The sequence below is a fragment of the Thermobia domestica genome, chromosome 6 (assembly GCF_964235325.1).
Source record: "Thermobia domestica chromosome 6, izTheDome1.hap1.1, whole genome shotgun sequence".
NCBI lineage: Eukaryota > Metazoa > Arthropoda > Insecta > Zygentoma > Lepismatidae > Thermobia > Thermobia domestica.
The window spans coordinates 172514087-172537393 of record NC_137459.1 but is presented as its reverse complement, the minus strand read 5'-3'; the positions used below and the strand labels follow the sequence as shown (position 1 = coordinate 172537393).

Here is a 23307-nt window from a genome sequence, read left to right as displayed (position 1 = left end):
TTTACAAAACGTTTTTAAAAAGTAGCCGTAGATTGCTTATTATTTATTTATTTATTCGTTTTTCAGGATCCTGGGCCAGATGATTCTGGGTTATATAAATGCAATATCAAAAATTCCTTCGGAGAATTAAACGCCAACTTAACATTAAACATTGAAAGTAAGTATATGATTATGAAGTATGACTTATGCTAGATAAAATAACTTAAGGTCTCACCTCTATCTGAAAATCTGTTCGATAATAGAAGTAGTACTTCTTGTTGTCGGAACATGTTTAGACTTGACTCCTTTGTTTCACATGTCCTATACGATGTGTCATGCTAAGTACGTGCATTATACCTACTTTTTCTCTTTAAGTTTTTTTTCATGCCATCTTTACATGCACATGTAAGGGATAATCGAATTTATTTAACGCTGCCAAAGCATAGAGCATAACGTAAGAATCAATAATTATTTATGTTTCATTATGGTTAATCTGAAAGAACATTAACACCAGTATAAAAGGAGAAACAGTAGCTAACATACAAAGCACTTGCAAAAGGTACACAATTATACTGATAGTACACAATATGCTATTTTTTGGCTTCTAGAAAGGTTATACGTCATTTTTCTTTACGAGGAGCAAAACCGTGCTTAACGCTATATTTTTTCTTACTAGTCTTTTATTCTCTTCTTGTTAGTTGCGACCTGTTTGTATAAATGTGAAATAGACTTTAAGAAAATGTATCTTTTTAAGTAAGAAAATATTCATATCATTTTAAATCATCGATTGTAAACTAATTTGTGGAATATTTTGATTCACTGATTCTAACACAAGGCCTGTTCTTAAAATAGGAATCTGTATCTGGTAGAAATAGAAGTTTACATTGAAATTACTTACTGAAATTGATACACGCGTCTTTAGGAGTGTTCGATTCATAACTTCAATTAGTTAAAGTCTAAATTTTGAAAGCAATAATGCAGTTCGAGATTTTTTGACGATTTCAATTGGGAATCGGATAAAAACTAAATGATATATATTATCAAATACATTCAAATGATATTAACTCAAAAAATTTTGTCATATTTCTCGTTTTCTGGGCAATACTAGTCACATTGTTCTCTGATATTTTGAGTTTGCTCTTCCGGACAAATTAAAAAAAAATCCACTAAGCTTTTCTGATCACCATGTTATTGTGTTCAAATGTTTAATAAAAGAAACAATTTTCTACTTTAAAGGAAAGAAACGTTAGAATAGAAGAGAAAACAGGTTAAAACAATCATAGGGTCTAGTTAATAGCATACAAAGTGCTTGGAGAATGGTCGATAAAATGCAGAAGTGCGTAGATTACCGAAGTAAAAACAAGTCACATCATTGTTTAGCAACGGAAATAAAAACAAATATACTCATCTTTCTCTCTCTTTTTCTTTTGTTTTGTCTTGTTTTCTGTCCGTGCATCTCTTGAAATACACCCGGTATGGACATCTACTTCTGAAATTACAGCAGTGTTTCCAATATTCCCCCCAACCCTTTCTATTAAAGAGGCCCTAAATCAATAAACATTCCGACAGAAAAGTTTTTTGTAAGTACAAATATCGTCTCTCTGTGTATGTGCCTATCCTAGATAAGTGATAAATGAAAAACATAAACGTGTTGTTTCTCTGGACCCAATGGCACCGATTTTTGTATAATTTTCGGGCCCGTTCAGGTAAGTGTGTATCTTTCTCATATATTCTACCAAATATATTCAAATTCTGTGGGTCCGAGCCTCTAAAAAGGTTGATCGGGTATTTTCAGCCTTCCTAGAATCGGCGCCCGTGTCTGGGCCTACCTGTTGACTTTGCTGCTGTGCTAAAACTTTCCATTTGCATAAATCTATGAAGTGCTAGAAGTTACCGTTCATAAGTAGAATTTTAACTATATTCTCTAGTTGTGCACTATCTTGTTTAGTGAAAACTATGTTTAGTTAGTTCTATATAATTTAGTTATATCTATCAGTTCTACAAAAATATACTAAAGTTTGGAACTACTTTAGTAACTTCGGGAGAGGAAAACTAAATATAGTTTGTAAGAAACAATTATCATACAAATGCACATTTATTCTTACTAGCCACAGGTCAATTTCCTTTGTGCGCATCCTCATTGATGGTGCTTTACAAATTATAATTCGTTCCTGCGCAGCATAAGCAAACGACATCTTCCGAGCTGAGTTCGACTATTACATACTTCTTTTTCGGTCGATAGATACAAATATTTTCAAGAATCGAGAATATAAAATTTATATTTATTTCAACTTTCAATTCTTCCCTACAGAAGCACAATAATTTCACTGTGGGAGAAAATCCACCTTGGGCGCTTATTTTGTTCTTTAAGTAGTTGAGATGACTATGTAAAAGAGAATATGACAGCCCTGCTTGCATACTTATGAGCCATTTTGCTGCAGCAGTCGTGTGTAGGGCTGAGACAAGGTCACCGATCCTGCGGGGGCCGGGCTCCCCAATCCTCAGGTGGGCCACCGCATTGTATTTATGAATATACAATATTTCGCATAATTTGAATTCAATTTGTCTTAAAATCCTCATATATGGCTTCTGCATCTGAAGCCCTCCCCCCCTTCCCAAATTTCAAGAGAAATCGGCACCATTGCCCTGAGACGTAGATATTCGAAAGACCGAGGAACTGTCTTTGGCTGTAATCGGGGCACTTACTTTGAACGAGCAGTTTCAAATAAATGAACTGGTTGGTTACTAGTTCACGTGAATGTTCCGTTCAAAGGAGTCAGTTCGTTCATGAACGACCCATCACTATTTTGATTAGTGTGATTTTAAGATACAAGGTAACACAAATAGGGAATAAGTCACTGTGATTTGTTTCTTATAAGGAATACGGATATTCTTCAGTGTGAAATTACTAAAATTAAAAAGTATATAAGATAAAACTGTAAGATTTAAGTTTTCGGTTATGATACAATAATTCCAATGAAATTACAATAGACCAAACTTTACAATAATTTCTTTATTAGAGAATATATTTATTATTGTTTCGAAGATGTAAAACACATTTCTATTTAATGATTGCTATATAAAATATTTCACTTTTTAAATTTCAGTTGTACCTGTAATTAAAGAAAAACCGAGAGTAATAAAGGTTGTGAAGAAGAGAACCGTCATAGTAGAATGCCATGTAATATCCAAGTTTGAACCAAAGTGTACTTGGTTCAAAGAAAAGAATGTGGTAAAAGAAGACAATAGACATACAGTCTACGTAGAACGGGTAAAAGAGGTAAGGAAATCATTCAACATTGAAGTCTGTGTTACATTTCGTCCCTCGATACGATATAACAACTTTCAATAAAACAAAAATGTATACACATCATAATAGTAATTTTAATGAAAAACAATATATAAAAGAGTTCAATACACTCTTTCACTGATGACTGGATAGAATCTTAAAATTACAAGTAATTTTGTGTGAAGAACAAGTATCTGTAGTAGTCATGGCGGCATTAAATCTACCTTACTACATTTTTGTACACTTATAGCTATACTAGTGATGCCCTGCATACTTGAAGCGAGTGATCTTCCCTCCCACTTACTCCAAACTATAGCTATGAGTACGTAAATTTCAACAAAATACCTACCATGTACTATAAAAACCGTTTTCGGTTTTTTATTAAATCCACTGAAAATATGTATTTAAAATCGGGGTCATATGAATCTGCAGTCATATTAGGTATATCTCTAAGCAATTATTTGCCCATGCACGAAGAGAAAAATTATCCCGAATATATTAACATAAGTATTGAAAGCAAGAAAAGTAATATGAAAGAATTTTACAAAGTACCCCATATTCTTTATCTGCACAAAAAATTTCAATATATTTAAGGCATTCCATAAACATACATTGAGTTATATGGGTCACTTTTCAAAGTTAGGCAAAATTATCCCTAACTTCCAAATGTGTGCTTATTTTCAATATCCACCGATATAATGATTAGATTCATAAAATATATTAATTTATGTCTACTATTAGTTCTGATTGAACAAAAATATATATATTTAATTTCCTACTTAAATTTTGCTATATTTTTATTGAAATATTGTGTTAATAATACTACAACAACACCGTAAGGATATCCCAATTTTATGAAATGAATAACTGAATTACATTATTTTATTCCAAAAATAAATTACTATTTGTTATTATATCATTCTAAAAGCATATATCAAGTTTCGTTTAAATATTCGAAATGTCTGTTGTCTAGCATTTTAATAATACCAGCCTGGCTTTATCCAACGTCTTCTCGTCGATATGTAGTAATCGAAGATTTGAGCTGTTCAAACTCGATTAACTTCATTCCATGCAACGTTGCCAGACACACGAAACGCATAAACCACAGAAAATAAGAAAAAATACTCATTTACTTATCTATCGTTACAACTGAAGTTATTATCTGCATCCTCTAAAAGGACATTGTCACCCTACGAATTCTATTTGAACTATAACTATTAACTTGTTATATAGTTTAACTTAATTTAGAATATTGTGGAACTGTCACATATCATAGTGTGTCAGAATGAAATAACCTTTATAAAAGTTACCATGAAATTTCTTTTTTAAAAAAATCGGGCGGGGATTAAATAATCTTTTATTTTTCACTGACCTTTCTAAAACATTGTTCACAAGAGATCATTATGTAGCTCAAAGAAAATATGCGTCGTACTTCTTCAAACTCAAATACTTTTTTTTTTTTTTTTTTTTTTTTTACAAAAATCATCATGAAACATATTTTTAATGGGAAGGGGGTCATCGATGCCTCATTAAGGGGAGTAAATTCACTGCTCATTCTTAACTGATTTTAATCTCAACCAAAAGAGTCAAAGAAAGTATGCATAATATTGTATTAAAACCGAATGAGCTTAACCCTTATCCGGGCAACCGGGGCCTCCCAGGCCCAGTAGCTTCATTTTTCTAAAATTTCTCAATAACCATACATATTTCGAAGACATAAAATACTGAATTCTTCTATCTTTCGTCGAAGTTAAAATCATGAACATATCGAGTTGGTAAAGCTTTTTTTTTTAATTTTAAAATATTTTCCTGACGTAACCGGGCAACCGGGGCCTAGGAGGCCCCGTATAACTTTAGTGAAATTCCTGTCAAATATTAGATCAAATTGTCACATAATTATATATTGAACACGTGACTATTGTAACCTTTAGTCGGAACAGTATGCGGCAACAGACATTGAATTTTAAGTGTTCTGCACTTAAAATATACACTGGGCCTGACAGGCCCCGGTTGCCTGTTTACGTTACAAAAATGTCTGGACCGGATTTGCTATTCTGCTTGGTCGGCTTACAAAAGCGTGTCACGAAGTTTCGCTACTTGACAAAAATATATACCGGTACATTCTAGACTAGTCTGAACAGTAAGTGACAATAGGCATTGATTTTGTGTATTCTGCACTTAAAATATATACTGGGCCTCACAGGCCCCGGTTGCCCGTTTACGTTACAAAAATGTCTTGCCCGGATAAGGGTTAATACAAGTTATCGTGGAAGTAAAGTTGGGTGGAGTACATTTGGATGCACTGCATCATTCTTTTCTTATTTCGGTTCCATGTGGGGTGAATGATTGGGAAACCTTAATACAAATGTACGACATATTATACTAAAATTGAAGAGTTGTAACGGAAATAATCGAAGAACATAATAGTTTTTAATTCAAAGGGATTCATACCACATGAAAGAGGGTTGATTCATGGCTCATTCTTGACTAATTTTAATCCCAAGTACTGAGAATAACGGAAAAAAGTTAAAGAAATCGTTCATTCTATTGCATGAAAACCGAATGAATTTTAGTAAATTTATCATTGAATTCTAAAAGAAATTTAGGGGGGCTAGGAAAGTAAATGCACTACTTCATTCTTTACTGATTTTAACTCCCTGCAGGGGGGATGACTGAGAAGTATTAAAGAAACTGTACGACATAGACTATTACACCAAAATCGAACATGATTTAACAAAAATGATCGTGAAACATATTTTTGAAATTCAGGGAGAGGTTAATTCACATTTTCATTCTTGGCAAATTTTAAGCTCAAGTTTGGAGATATTTACCGTATACTTGCCATAAAGAAAATATACACCAAGTTTTGTTATAACCGAAATTTTTTTTACATGATTTATATTGGGAAATTGTCTTTCATGGACATGGGTAAAGTTGTAACATGGGGTTTATTTGACCCCTTTTACACCTTATACTTGATGAATAGCAACCTCAAACAATAAGGTAGGGAAGAAAGGCACATACCAAGCTTCATCAAAATCGGATAAGTTTTACGCAAGTTATTGTGTAGCAGACGGACGGACAAACACAAATTCCCATCCAGTCGAATAGTATAAACTTTGCTAATACTCGCTTCAACTGACTGATCAGTTACTGTATCTCCGGAACGTGTTAATCAATTGAAGATAAAATTTAGTAGGGTTGTTATTCTTAATTCAAAGGTGCTTAGTGGAAAAATATAAGATTGCTCTCATCTACATGAGCTTTATTAGGTATGTGAGATTGTTAGAAAACTTAAAATGGAGCCATTTTGGATAATAACCGCAAGAGCGTTAAAATGACACAGTTCTAGATTTAAAAGTGCTAATTCTTCTTTTCCTGGCATCTGTTTGATGATAAGTCACACAAACTAGTTGACTGATTCTGACGGTGGTTGCCTAAGCATGAAAGAAGCTTTCATTATTTCGAATTTTAGGAAATTTACCTTTTGACCGTTTAGACGGTACGACGATCCAATATTCCTACATTATCATATGCTTCTTTTTGACAGGGAAATACAATCCATATCTATAATGGAGACATAATGTATTCAGCGCCTATAACGCACACTGTTAGAAACCAGAATCTAATCAGGGAATGGTCGTTATTTACTGTATATCACACGTACTTATATAAACATTATTTACAAACTTAAGTATAGCCCGCGCACGACGAGAAAACTCTGTACAGAGAGTTGACAGTGTGAATAGTGGAAAGGAGGTCAAGTCTACTTTCAGAAAATGAAGATGTAAAATGGTTTATGCTTGGCCTATCCGATTAGAAAGGATGAAGTATCAAGGGTTGTCAGCATGATACAGTGAATTTATAGTACATTGACCTTCAAAAATTTACAGGAAGAAATCACTAATCGGGAGTCGCAATCGTAATTTCAAAAAATGAGCTCTGCTTTTTATGTTCAGTACTCTCTATTAATATAATTCAGAAACTATGCATAATTGAAATAAATTAACATACAAACAAATTGTTGTTGAAAAAATAAATGATTCGGCACACTAATTTTCATGCTATTGATTTCCAACAATGAAAAGCTTGAAGAGAACGGTAAGGCTACTAGAAAGGCTCTAAAGGGACCACGTTATTAGAAATTTGGTAGAGTTTGTTATCGCAGTAAGTTGTCAGTTCAACATTTTAGTGCTTGTGTCGGTTTCGGTATTCTTATTCTAGTTTCTTATTTATTTTTTCGTGTTTTTATTATTGGTATTGTTAAGTGCAATATTATTTGGTACATTTATTAATTTTTTCTTGAAATTTTAACAATTGTTCATAACGTACAACCCTGAATCTGCTTTGTTAAATGCATGTTAATCACACGATGTCTTGTGCCGGAATGAAACGGACTCCCCCGTACCAGTGAAATCGACAACTCGTGACATATGATACAACTGTTATAGATATTTTCGCGGCGAGCGGATATTATATCTCGGTCAGTCAACAAAAATAGGTTTAAAATTGTTTATTTTCACCAAACCCTTAGGTGTGCCAGACTATAAGACAAACTTGGGAATCCTGTAGTCCTCTGAAGCCTTCCCAAACTATTCTTTATGTTTCTCTGTGCTCTTAACTTTTGTACATACCTAGGTATAACTAGTCTGAAAATCCCTGAAGCCGCAAATTTTCTTTGAGATTAATACCTCTACGTAAATTGAATGCCTATCCAATAATAGCATTATGGTTTATTTCATTATTTAAATTATTTTTGGTTGTTCTTTTTTATATTTTGTTTTATCAATACTATTTCCTTTCATTTCAGGGTGAATATGCTGTAAAACTGGAAATTGAATCTGCACAAACTGTTGATAAAGGTGTATATAAACTCGTGGCGAAGAATGAAAAAGGTGAAGCTGTGTCACAAACTGTTGAAGTTGATGAAATTCCACAAGAAGAGGAAGAAAAGAAACCAGCTGGCCAGAAGCCAAAATTTGCTCAAGGTTTGAAGTCGGTGGTAAGTATCTAAATGCACCATCATATTCCTCTTAATTTTAATGCTAAATGTAGTATTTAAAAAATATATATTCCTTTTCATACGAATTGCCAATGTATTATTTATATGAGGTGTCATTTAAATAACATAATTATACAGTTTTTCATACTAGTTGAGTCTCATCTGAAATCATTTAGTCATTCATCCACTAATGAATTACTCACTTCCCTTTTTCTTAAACAAAGAGTATTATTTTCTAAAATGTTATCATAATAATTATACTTTATAATCAGTAGTCAATGAATACTACATCAAAAATTATTATTATTATTATTATTATTATTACCAACAGGTTTAATCACACTAATTATAGATTTGATTACTTCTATCAACACAATTTTGTGTGTTGAAATCTCCTTAAACATTCAACATCTGGAGAAATAGATAAATCATGATATAATTTTATTGCAATCATATTATTCTCAAATTAGATTTACTTCATCCTAATAATACTCTTTCTTTGTTTAATTGCCCGGTAAAATTTGGTGAGAAACCTTAAGGCTTATGTTATATTTTATTTGTGCTCACTAAGGAATGTTATTAATATTTCAAATTTTACATATTTTTTAAATACTTTTTGTTCAATATGATTCATATGGAAAAATTTTGTACGATATGTCTTGATATATCATACATTCACTTACCAATATCAAGTTCCTTCCATGAAATTATTATTAAAAACTGTGGAATCTATGTATGAACTTATTTGTTTTGACCACTTTTGGACATCTGGAAGATATTTTTCTAACAAGCAATGAAAACTATAGGGTCATGGACCAATTATATTTGCGTATAGCTGATTCCTTTCTCAAAATTTTAAAAGATTAGACATTAGGAGTAAAAACGAAACTATAAATGAATATTTCATAAGTAATTATTTTTTCAGAATGTAGAGGAAGGTGGCTCAGCAGAGTTTGTTTGTCAGTTGTCATCTGTAGATAAAAAGGCTTCAGTCACATGGTACAGGTGAGTTCTTTTAATTCAAGAATATTACGAAGCAGTTTCTCTGAAGTATGATTTTGGCATAAAAGTAAATCACTAGCATTGTAGTATCAACATCACTTCAATATTCACCTTCAGCATTTACATAAAATTTAAATATTTACTGTCGTACAAATTTAGATATTTCGCGTTATGTTTTAGCACTTGAATCTGTGAGCAATTTAAATATTTAACTTTCAGCAATTTTTCTTCACATCACTTCTCTTCGATACTTATTTAACTTGCGAGAACTTCAGTCCTCGAAGCATAAAGTAGACAAATTAACATACGAGAGAATAATAAAGTCAATAAATGTACTTTACCTTGTGTTTTGTTTATTTACTTGTAACATCCCTTTCAATCACCGAGCTATGTGAGACACTTACCTACAATTTCACGTGTGTTCGGAACCGCATATGTTTGTTTTTACCAGGAATTCAATTCGGGATGCACACATACTAACTATTCGAATACTTGAAAGCTCAAAAGATGTTCTTGGTTACAATGTTTTCAAGTTTCTTCTCCTACTGATACTTTGTTAAAATAAAATTTCAAATTTATGACATTTTATTGCAATTTTCATGCGAGTTGAGGTCGTTTTCTTACATTGATCTTAATTAGTTCTCAAGAGTATTAGAAACAAACATTTTCAAGATATAATCATAATAAAAATTGAAATACTATATTATAGTTATTTTATCTACCAGTGAGAATTCAATTATTTAAAGAAAATGATGAATGAAGTATCAAGTCGATCAAATTGAATCCAATAAACTGACAGATGAATCCTGTAACCATTGTACTCTACAATATAAACATAATGCAAAACTAAAGTACGAGATAACATTTTTACATTAATTGACTTCTATTTTGTAGTTAGACGACTAAGGTTATAGTAGTTCAAACATAGATTAAAATATTTTCTTGAAAAGTAATTTTGTCGCCTCTTTAGCGATGTTGCATATTTCCAGCATGTCTATCGAGTAATGGCATAATTAATTATAGACGGGTATTATTTAGTCCAAACTTTGGAGATATTTTATCTGAATTCTTGTAGAATTTTAACAAAGTAGTTGTTTTAAAATTTGAAGGACGAAAATATAATACATAATAAAGGTTAATAATATCATTGTCCAATAAATATGTTTGTTAAACATTCATGTTCCCTATGTAATAGTTAACATACAATATTACATTAGAGAAACATTTATTATGTACAAACTGTCCATTGTTTTCTCATCATAAATATAAAAATTAGCTTTTTATTTGGATGTTAAACACTTACACTTTTCTGTTCTAGTTACTTCCTAGTTATTGTCAGTTAACTATACACAAAACTTTAGATAAAACTAGGAGTATTAACTGTTATTCCCACAGCAAATGATAACATTAATGGAAAATATTTCCAAAAATGTTAGATTCACCCTATTTGATAGAGAGAGCTCAGCAAAACTCTTGGACACCAGAAATCACTTTCTTCAAAGACAATACTTTCCAGAAAATCAAGATCTAGTAAAAATCAATTTCTCGAGCTCAGAAACGCTATATTCGTCCTGATTCGTGAAAATCGTAAGCTGTTCTCCCCAATTCCACGAGATGACGCTTCCGAATTCAATCATGAATGATTCTTGCAAAACGTTAGACCCAACTCAAGTCTTTGGACACTAAATTCCAAATCAATCAATCATTGGAACATTCCTTAGTGTGTAGGAAGACAAGTTCAATAGATACTAAAATTTGATTCTACCATGTTCCATAGATTTTTATTTTTACTATGATTATTGCAATCCCCGAATACAATAATTACATTAGGATCAATATATTCATACACGTAATTAATGTATGTCTTCTTAGATACAATGGAATGTATTATCTCGATCGCATACATCACGACGTAAAAGAAATTCTCCAATAACAATATAAGTATCTTCAATGGAATCAAACTCAACAACTATTGGTTCAAATCATTCGTAGAAAGATTTTCTAGATCTACGCATCCCTGCATCATCAAAGAATGCCAATAAATGTGGAGCAAGTTATATTGGAAGAATTCTTGATGCTCTTACCAATTATATTTCTTACGGAGATAAGTCAAACTCCATATACCTTGTTTTATTGTCAGCGACGATTCCATTAGCTATAAGTATAATTTGCTCGAAAGGAGCACGAGATGTAAACCATTCTATCAACTCTTGTGCGTTTTTGTTATGACTGGAATCTTTGAAATTCTTGTTGATATTTTGTATCCAACCTAAGGTTACAAAATGTTTTTAATTCCTTCTCACACAGTGTTCATTACATGCATACCACAAACCTTATTGATTAGTATACCTCCTTGAGTATTCCTTTTTCGAGCAACAGCTCCGTCAGTTTTTCATTGGTTTCATTAGAGATTATTATATGATCATGTCAGACCAAATTCCACAACTTGATCTATTAGAACGTCGAATGGTAAATAGTATGTTAGTAAACTTCTCAAAAACATTATCTTCTATAAAACTTTCTAACTTTAACATATCTGGATATTCAAGTAGCCAAATTAGTATAAAGAGAATGCATTGATACGTGAAAGCATGGAAGCATTTCTTTGAAATCCTGTCAATCTCCCATTCTTTTATATCTTATCTTTTTGAAGCGGTGATGGTACTTGTCCAAGTGTATTCCTTACAACACTATGAATTTTGATGAAATTGACATTAACCTAATGTTGAATTTCTCTATTGTGTCTTTGAACACTTGAGTCTTGTAAAGTTTATATTGCACATTCCACAAACAGAATATTACCTTCCAATAAATATATACTGTGCACACAACAAAAGTGGCACACTTTTTTTTAACAGTGTTGAGTTTTAACAAAATCGAAAAAAAATAACTAGAAATATAAACTGACACATTGTTTGAGAACTCAGAACTGTCAAATGCTAACGTTACTCTGAGAGAAAATGCAGGCATGGGACGACCCATATACACACACACAAATGAGTGCAGAAAGCTGTCCTTCAGATCTTATAGAGCGAAACTATCGGAGTATATTCGGAAGTAATCTACAGTGTGTTCCCAGATCTATATTTTAAGGAATACATATCATTCCCTGTAGGCTATAGGAGACGGATAATTAAAAAAATGAATGAGGCCATGTAGCCTATAAAAGACAGATAATTAATGAAAATGAAAGATTATAAAATAATGTGTGGGGTGATAATGTGGACAAGGCAAGAGAACTCTGAGAAAACTCACGAACATGATGTTGTCCCCTACAAACTCACATGGCCTGTGATCGAACTAGTAACAGATGAGCTCTCTACCATCAAACCACTGCGTCTCCAAGCTTGCTATTATGTCCACATAAGTATGCAATCAGTAAAAGTGCCAATATTTTTATTTGTATCCTTCGTAATATATGCTAGTACATACTTGTATTTATACTTTACAACGAAATATCTCTGAAAAGGTTCCTTTTACCATAAAAAAAGTAATAAAAGCAGTCTTGTAACAAATTTTCCCGGCTACAAATTTTGTAATAACTATTTTGTAGCACGACCAATTCTTTAAAAGATTTTTGCTAAAGTAGGTTTTTCTTTACCTTTGACTTACTATAAAATTTTAAGCAGGGTAAAAGTCTATAGGGAGTTCTGAGATATTGTTTAAAACGTCAATATGAAGCCTCATACAAAAATACAGCTTTCTGGAAATTTCTCCGTAGTCATATTTTACTCTAACTTGGCTGGCCTATACGGTTTTGTGTAGAAAATTTGAGAAGATTCTTTATTTAGTTTTATGTTGTAATGTCCTTACACGTGTATTAAAACTTGTCACCAATTTAGAGAAACATTATAGTGATCAGTGTTTTAAAAATATTTTATATAAACATGAATGATTATTTGTGTGTGGCGAAGCGTTTGTGCGGTATACAAATCCATACCATTGACTTATGTAACGATGTAAAAAAAAAAAAAAAAAAAAAAGAAAAGAAAAAAGTTGTTAATCTTCATAGAGCTTTACCTCCGGTAACAGCGCCAATAGCGGGATTATAGCAAACTAGATTCTCCGTTTAAATTTTTGTTTTAAGGGAACAGCACTTAGCTGTTGAATACGGAAGTGGAAACAAAAGAAATCTTAAGTAGTGAATACAGTTCGAAATGCCAATTTTATAAGTGGATTGATAAGTCAATATATTCGATTTTAAAAACAAATTCTTAAGATTGAAGTTATGGTACGTTGAAAATGTTATATTCAAGTCAAACTAGTGAATATTCGAAATAGTAGTGGAAAGTGTTTCAGTTATTTTGTACAACGTTTGAATTTTTGGATCGCTGTGAATGTAATCGAGCATGTTAGTACATGATTTGTTAGAGGTATTCCTGAGCTTTGAAATAGCAAGGAGAAATATTATGTTAAGATTGGTGAGATATTTGTCATCCTAATTAATTACAGCACAAAGGTTGATATTTGTATGTCAGAATTATTTATATCTTGATTTTCAATTTGGTATTTAACTATCAGGCGGAAGCCATTGAATATTTACTGAAATTATATGTTAAATGAAACTTTCCATTTGGGAGTAATTATTTCCTATTTGTTGTTAAATGTATCGCTCTACAGTTTGCTTGTTATAAAGTTAATAGTTGAAATTTTGATTATCATTTCCCTGCAAACTCAATTTTTAGATATATTAACACGAGGCTACGACTTTCATTCTGAATATTTAGCTGAGCGTTCTTTAAATCTCAAGATTAGCATATATTTATTTGACTGTGCACGTAATTTACTCATTAATTCTGAACCTCATAAATATTACATAGTGTGTATGTGCCGGAAGGGTACATTCTTCCTACATAACGACGGCTCCACTCAGGTACTTGAGGTATATACATTTGGCATGACTTCAAAGTGATTTTATCTAAAAGACCATAGGATATGTAGAACTTCTTAGTTCGTATTTTATGATGGAGGAAGGAGCTTCAAAGAAGAACAGATGACTTAAAATTTACATTAAAAAATAGAATATCTCTCTAATTTTTCATGTTACGAACATAAATCTCGGTATATAACCTCATTTATAAAAACAAATTGACATACACATATGACTTACAATCTGGAAAATAATACTGAAGGAGTAAGATACTCCTAGGGAGGTGGGAAAAGATTTACATGTAAAAATAATTGAAAATGACTTAAATCGGTGTCTAATCCACAGTTTTCGGGATCACTGAGATCAATAGTAAAACTCCTGATGCTGTTCAAGTTAAACTTCAACTTCCATCGTCATGGGGTTGGTAGATGTGAAAAGTAAAATGTTCAAAGTTGCCGATATTAGTGTCGAATCCTTAGATTTTGGCATCGCTAAATTGGTTGGTCACACTCTCGATGACATTTGAGCCCAAGTTTAGGCAAGAAGGAACGTAACAGCTGGTCAGGGAATTGACAGGGGAATGCCATAGGGGTCACTTCCTTATTTATTTACTCAATTCTTCAACTTCAAATATGATATATTGCATAAACTTTATTCTCCCATACCAGGAACGGGTACTTCAACTTGGAATTAAATGTGTTGCTCATATCATTTCGAAATGTTACAACGTGAGTATGATTTCATAGATTTCCCAAATAAAATTACGTTAGTTGAGTCGATAATGGTGGCATTGTCAGAAAACGTGGAAATACTATTAGTATGCTACACGTAAGACTGGCAAACTTGAATTGAAACGATAAATATAGATGATATAAGGCGTAATTGTACAGTTTGACCAATAAATGCACCGGACAGCCCAAGGGCACTCGAGTACAAAATACATTTTCTGATCCTTGGTGTACACAATATGTGAGATATGTAGGTACTATAAGTTCAATGTAATAGATTATTTACGGTTGAAAAATGGTGTAAAAGTAATAATATAGCCTTTGTGTTATTTTTTTTTATAATGCATAATTTATCTACAACATTTTTATATATTTACAGAAATACTCAAATCATTAAAGAAACTAAAGAAACGAGAATATCATTTGATGGAACTTACGCAAGACTCAGCATTACAACTGTAAAGTCAGAGTTTTCTGGAACCTATAAGGTTGTGGTGGCAAATGAATATGGAAAGGAGGAATCAACGGCAGAACTGAATGTGACAGGTAACTGCAATACAAAACAAATAAAACATGGCTATTAGTTATTGCACTTTGTTTTTGTTAGTAATTGTGGCTAATACAATATGATGAAATATGACTGGTTACTACTTTGCTCATGTTTTGATTTCACAATTATTCCAGTTACAACAGTTAAGACTACATACTTCAGTGGGTGCATGTGACAGTATACGAAAAATGTATACATGAGATTCTTGTCGGTTTTATCATTTATTTCAACTCTATATTTTCAAAAATTATATCACCGTCACTCAATCGCATCTTGTGTAATACTGTTTTGCCTATAGGGAAAATCGTTGGAAATTATTTTTTTTATTATCATTATTTAAATGATAGTTCGAAAAATACTTTCAGTAATAATAAATCTATTTTTTACATACGTTTGGTTTATTGTTATTTCGCTCTAATAAAAGTTACTTTTAAAAATAGGAACAAGTATATTTGTAACAATAAATAATTACATGCATATTCCTGTAAGTGCTTATTTAACTTAAATATCATCTTAGAAATGTCAAAAAGTACGAAAATAAAATTTGATGAAAAATCCAAAACTAATTATTATTATTATTATTATTATTATTATTATTATTATTATTATTATTATTACTATTATTATTAATAGTATCATAATAATTGAAGTAGTTTGAAGACCTAAGAATAATAATTTCAGTAACTTTATTTTCCTGTACATGAATTATTCTTCATATGCTAAATCATTATTCGCACCGTAAATGGCATACTTCAAAGCAAATATTGATTTCAATTTTTTGCTTAAATTGTAATTACGTATATTAAGAATTTAAAATAGTTTTTCTTTTGTAAATGTATTAGTTCCTATTTTTTGCACCTTCGAATTATTAAAAAAAAGTGTTTTATGTCAATATGAGTATATAGTTTCACTCTTAAGAATTAGCTATTTCTTATGGTTTTGTGAAATATATGTCGTCTTTCTCGACTACAGTTTGCTAAGACTTATTTGAATTTAAATTTATTGTAAAACTCTTAACTCTTGCTTTTTTTCTCTCACTGAACGTTTTGCTGCCAACTATAGATAATAAGCGAAATAGTCAAGTGAACCTATCACGAAACGACGATTCTTCTTAAATTACTCTTCGATGAAAATTCTTCTACTTACAAATAATGTATTTTTCTATTGTCCCTCCCTCCTCTCTCTCTCTTTTGGTTAATGGATTAGAGAAAATTGGTTGTCTAAGATACTATATATTGGTTTGCATATGTTTGTATACATTTAAGTGAATTGGCAAGTTTTTTACTTGTTTACAAACCTGTCTACAACGTGAGGAAACACGACGAATTGTTCGTTCTATTTTAATGACGAAAAGCAAGAGATAGGATGGGTTCAATAAAGTTTGAATCTAGAACTAATTACGCTCTTCCGTTATTTTTCTTTCAGCTAAGAAAAAGGAAGAAAAGGTAAGCGGTATATTTTTGGATACTTAATTAAGTACGTAAGTATTACCCGAATTAAAACTTTCGAAAATGTATACCTTTTCAATTGCTGTCCTTCGAGTATCAAATAAGCATGATGTTTAAATAGTAGTTCCTCATAATGTTGGAAACTTTGTTGTCGTAGAATTCCCTTTCATGAGACACTAAACATTATAATAATACTTATAAATAACTAACCTCACACCTTTTAGCATTTAAAGGTATCAATTTTAAAATAATTACTATCTTTTAAAATGCATTTTTACTAAGACTTAGACTTTATACTACAGACATGTTTTAAAAATAATCTCATTAGTTCAACAATTCTTGTTTTCACCTACACGAGCATTTTCATGTGTTCGTTTTTCCTGTATTGAGTTTGTTACAGAACAGTGAAACTTTTTCATATCATATCCAGATAGTAATTAATCATAACTACTTTTTCTTGTCTCATTCGTATAAATTATAACTGTCAAATCGTTGAAACTGATTACAAGAGGTTACTATTTTAAATCTTCGCCCTCCTTTTTGTATTTTTTTTCCTTTTTGATGCAATTTTGCGTTCCTTCTCCTTCTTAGAAAAAAGAAGAAAAAGAAGAAAAGAAGATGAAGAAGGAAGAAGAGAAAAAAGTTGAAGAGGTAATTGTTTTTTTTTTTTTTTTTTTTTTTTTACTTTTGCTGGCACACGAAATGTGCAGCTGTTTGTAAATGCTAAAGCTTTTTTGTTTTTGTTTTTGTTTTTTGTTTGCTTCTTTTCATGTCGCTAGCAAATATTCGTGAGCGTTAACTCAAGCTTTCATAGACTTACACGGGCAATTGTGTAGACTTATACAAAGAAAAGTTTTTGCTGGTCTTTTTTCAAATATTTTTCTAAAGTTATTCAAAACTAAATACACAATTTACAACTTTCTTTTTTGTCTCTAAAGCTTACATCCATTAATTTCTCATCCACTTTTAATATAAGACTCAAAATTGTATGTAAATACTTACTTTGGGATTTTCTGATTACCTTGAAAGCTTGTTGATACAATTTCTATTAAGTCCTTGTTGGAGAAAAAAAAGTTGAGGAAACATACTACTTATTTTCTTCTTAAACTTCTTATATTACATAGTCGTATACTCAGTCTATTCAGGTTGTGAATTTAATACATTATAAGAAGTGGAGACTGAATAAATTAAATGATCTTACCTGCCAGAACATTACGTAGGATAATCAAAAGAAAACATCTTTTGTTTCATTTCACAAAAACTGTACATATGGACCGAATTTAAGCTTTTATAACTAGAAGTTAGAGAACTAGGGCAGTATTTTGATATCTAGCTGTCAAAAAGCAGTTAATGTATGTTTCACCACTCCTTCTATAGACAATTATTTGGATTACAATCATGTAGTGTGTTGTTCTTATATTAAAAAAAACTTAAATACTTCATTCTGTAATTAATTAATTAACTAATAAAACTGAACCAACCGTGGTTTTTGATTTACTCTGCATATGCAACTACAATCAAACTGACATATACAGCTTAACACTCTATTAATCAATTCTGAAAATTATGGTTTAGTACTGATAGTGTGTTTGCGTGTGTGTGTGTGTGTGTGTGTGCGTGTCAGTGAGTGTATTTCACTGATAAAAACACAGTTTTGGAAAGTTTGTTTCCTTTAATTGGAAAATATAGTGCTTTGAGTTTTATACTTCCAGAATATCTTCGATCATTCTTAACTATACTAATCTTTTGCCCTCATTACTACTGCTTTTTAATAATATTTATTCTATGTTTATACGAAGCAAATTAATGAAAACTTACTAGATACGTCATGTTAGCTCATGTTACATTGGAATATTGAATGAAGAAACCTTACTGTGTAAAACTAAGTGAAAAACTAATAATATTGGTTCAATTAGGATTGTATGGTGTGAAATTGTTGTGTGTATACTTCGTCATTACTTTTGTATTATTGTTTTAATAATATGCAATACAAGTTTCTGTTGTTATTTGAAAAACTGTTTTGCTTGTTATATACTGTTGTGTGAATGTCGTGGGAAATCTTCACTTGTTTCTTGCGTTTTCTGTTTTTTCTTTGTGTATATTTATGATATTATTACAATCAAATTTAGTCTTGTGTGTCTCTTCTTCTTTGAATATTATGAACACAATAATAGTTGCAAACTGAAGAACGTCTAAAATACACACAGGAATCTTGTAGCCATAAACAAATGGCTATATAAAATAACATAAAGTTAACCTTCAAACAATGTCATCATTTTCTTCCGTTACTATTTTGACTTCTAAAAAAATAATACAGTCAAATTCTCACTCACAGCAAAAGCAAATGTAAATGTGAGGATTATATTGACCAAGAGTCATTCGTTAGTCTGATGCAGGAGGCATTTTTTCTTCACTAATTTCATAACTGTTAACTTATTATTTTCAGCATTTTAAAAGCAAATAGTAATAATAATTGTATCCAGTGAAAATTAAAAATTTCTGATAATTATTTTTCCTCTAAATATATAAATGTAATTCTTAATAATACAACATAATTCAGCGTGATTCAGATTCAATTCTGTATTCAATTTATTATCATAATAAATTTAATCTGGAGAAAAAGTCCTGTTAGAGTGCTATTGTGTTTTGTTAATGCTATATTCTTCCAATGGGCTTCTGTGTATGTTCACCGTTTTGATCCATTTTGTATTTCCTTAATCTAAAAGAATTGTGGTTAGGGAGTGTTATTCCCTTAATACGTTATTTCCATATTGAGGGGAATGTTTTTGTCTTCTGTGAACTTTATTGTCCATATGTATTATTCTTTTGCAAATTTGAAAATGTTTATTATTGTAATGCTGGATATTATTATTAATTTTGGTGTACTCCGTATTTTCTGTTTACATTCTTTTTTACACATGGATTTAAAAGTTTCATCAATTCACGATTTAGACAGTAGAAATTCAACTTATATTCATATGGAAATCAATTAATTGTTTCTCACATCAAAAGATTGAAGTCATTTTTCCAATATTAGACTCCTATAGCATTGGTTTGTTTAACTTTTATACCATACATCCTATTGCACCAATTTAAAAGTAGAATATTAATCTTTTTGATATTTTTTAAAATATACATTTACAAGAACACTTTCGTAAATTGTCTCGTAATAAATTTGAGCAATTTAAATAAAAATGTTATTAAGCATCAATAAAGGGATCATTTTACAGACACATATACACTTACACTACAACGTTATACATGTTTTTTTTCCTAATTCAAAGGAAGAGGAAGAGGAGGAAGAAGAAGAGACAGAGGAGGAAGAAACTGAAGAATGGGAATCAGAGGAGGTAGCAATGAAAAGCTAACTGGCTGACAATGCTTTTCTTATAGAGTTGAAAATCTTAAAGTTTTTGCAAATGAAACTATTAATTATAAAAAAATATAGCTGCTAATTAGAAAGCGCATTTGATTCTCAATTGTATTAATAGTTAGTGGCGTACGTAAGAATTGTGCTAAAGCATACAACATATAAACGTTTCAAAAATAAATATATATATAATTTTGATCTTAGTCTATAAGCTTCTTCTTTTCAAATGGGGACATGTTCCACTCCAATAGAGAACAAGAGTAAAGATATTAACACGAAAACTGAATAAAGATATTAAAAATTTGTTTATATAGAACGATTATTTTGCACAGAAACGGTTAAATTCGTAATTAAAAAAGTAATTTTTTCAAGCTACGTATTTCCCTACTTGTTTTGCAAAATTCTCTTGCGGGGACTGTGATTATAAAATATGTTTTTCTTCTCCTATCTTAAATACTTTTGTTCATTTTTGGATGTTGATTAGATTTGTTCTAAAACGCTGCCTAGTTTTGATCAGGTTTCACATGTAGGATGCTAAGGGAAGGAAAAGCCCAAAATCCGAGTGATGATTATTATCACTTACTCGCTATGTTACCTACGCCACTGATTGACCAGGATCATATTAGAGCTTTTCAACATAAAGTCACGAATGCAAAATGTTTCGAAGTTTATAACAAGTGAAAATCAGAAGTAGAAATATTTAATGTCTTCAGAAAAGTAACTGAAAGTACGTATATTTAACGTTTGCTTCGAGTTTTATGGGTATATTTGAAAGAATGGTGTTCTCGTATATTACGGTTTTTCTAAAAAACAAATCAATTTGAGGAGTATAATGAGATAATAGAAAATTTGTGATTAATTTCAGAATATTTTCGAGATCCTTTGGAGTTACTTCAATTTAATTAAGACAATATGTGCTTTTCCGGAAACATCCGGAAATACACTTAAGGTTAAGCAATTAAGAAAATAATTTTGAACTTTCTACATAAAACATTTGCCGAAGTAAATAAAACTGTTGAGCGAAAGTTAAGCCAAAGTGAAACTAGAGCAACAGTAAATTATAGATAAAAGCACAAAAAAAGATATACAGTTACAAATTTTTTATTTGATATAGAAAATTAAATTGAATTGTCCTTGAGAACCTTAACTATTGGTCTCATTTAATCACCAAGACCAAAATGTTGAAAAAATTTAGACCTACTTGACTTTGATGCGTGTGATTATGCTGTTTATATATATATCTACAGTGAACTTAGTCCTTATTGGCTATAACACAGAACGTGAAACTGTAAGTGAAAGAATAAACGAATAAAGAGAGATTCTTGAGAAAATATTGTTTTATACTTAAATTCTGCAATACGAACAACGCAAATATGTAAATGAATAATATTGCTGTATGACATTCGGAATGCAAGCCTAAGCATGTTCAGACCACAAAAGTGTGGAAGAAAACATTATAGATTATTAATATTGTAGTATTTATTCTCGTTATTGTTACTTGTCCTTGTAATGAAGACAAGTATTTTCTTTCCAATGCCAATAATGACTACATAACATTATTTCAAATTTCATAATAGTTTACCTGAAATATCTAAATGCGTGTTCTTCATAAACCTCGTTCGTGTATATTTTTACATGTGCTCTTTTGATGCAGTTGTTTTCGATTTTCCACCCAGGCACTCAAAATTATACATTTTCAAGTATCTCTGATTTGGTACATGCTCGTGTTTTAGATTAATGTAATAAAGTCATTCTCATATCATCGTTGAGCGTGATTAATTTTACAAATCTAAGACACAACTATACTTTGCCTTTAATTTAAACAAAAAAGAATTTCAACTTCCAAAACACAAAATCTAATGCTTCAAAGAATCAGTACACTGCATAAACTTACGGAATTAAACTCACGAGATTAATGAACTTTAACGTAACGATCTTACACAATATTTAAACTAAAATTGATAAAGAATGTGACATGCAAGTGTAATTTCACATTTTTGAGATCTAATTTTACAGTTCAAGTTTTTGTGTAAATCTGTTTTTATTTATTTTTTATTTTATAATATATTTGAACTACCATTGCAAGCACGAGGACAAAATAATACAGCAATGATGATCGAACATTTTGCTATTCGGACTCGGTCAAGTTCTATTTTTTTCTTTCTTTGCTTTTTGAAATGAAACTGCATGTAAAATTTACGCCTATTTGAAACTTATATTTGCTTTTTGATATTTTTGAAAGTTTTTTTTTAAATGAAAAAACAACTTAAACAGTAAAATACAGCTATACATTAGTGCGCTTACAAAGTTACTAACATTCACGTGGTCATTTTCATGAACATACACTAAACTTTTACATTTTAATTTTCAAAACACAGGAAGTCATACAAAGAAAAGTCACCGTTGAAGAAAAGGAAGCCGAAAAGGTAATAATATGAAACACGCACTGGTTTTTTCGTAAATATAATTGAATTGAAATTTCAAAACTACAAATGGTTTAGAAATGAACGTAAATGTATATTGCTTAAAGATTATTATTCACTTGAATAAGTAAAGTGTTCCTGTGACTGGTTAGACGGGCTGTTCATAATATGACAGTTTCTCATGTATTTACCAATAGTAATGAGAAACAAATTGATAATTAATAAGTAAAATCAGAGAGGTCATTAGATCATTTAATGAAAGATGATTAAACTCTATTTGGTTAATAAATGACATGGCCAAAGAAACATAAAATGTCTATAAAGTTAAGTGAATAGGTGTTTTATAAGACCACTAATACACTCAAAAGCAATAACTAAGTGGCAAGGAACAGTAGAAATATAGATGAAGCGAAGTATCTTTTGATCTATTTTCTTCCCAAGTTGAAGAGAATAATTAGAAATTTGTTCTTGCTCCCGTGTAATTAGTATTTGTAGTTTGATTCATCTGGTCTGGAGTTTGATTCCCAATAGATCGCGTAATTTTCGGTGTTTACTCACTACCTTTGGTCAATCGAGAAGCTATGTAAATTAAAAGGTGAGGAATGTTCATAAGAAGATCAGTAATATCGTTGATGGAAGCCGATGT

The 23307-nt window shown here is 30.9% G+C and overlaps 1 protein-coding gene across 50 annotated transcripts in view; it reads left to right on the top strand.

Moving 5' to 3' along the window:
* Positions 1–23307, top strand: part of bt (projectin protein bent) — a 437567-nt gene that overhangs the window by 64483 nt on the left and 349777 nt on the right. For 48 of the 50 annotated variants that reach the window (XM_081762406.1, XM_081762402.1, XM_081762405.1 and 45 more), the window contains exons 11-19: positions 67–157; positions 3087–3259; positions 8079–8270; positions 9196–9275; positions 15250–15416; positions 16846–16865; positions 17460–17519; positions 20153–20218; positions 22617–22664. In XM_081762406.1, coding sequence (XP_081618532.1) covers positions 67–157; positions 3087–3259; positions 8079–8270; positions 9196–9275; positions 15250–15416; positions 16846–16865; positions 17460–17519; positions 20153–20218; positions 22617–22664 — 897 coding nt within the window. The remainder of the gene's footprint in view (positions 1–66; positions 158–3086; positions 3260–8078; positions 8271–9195; positions 9276–15249; positions 15417–16845; positions 16866–17459; positions 17520–20152; positions 20219–22616; positions 22665–23307) is intronic. The other 2 variants (XM_081762424.1, XM_081762423.1) reach the window with 1 other exon arrangement.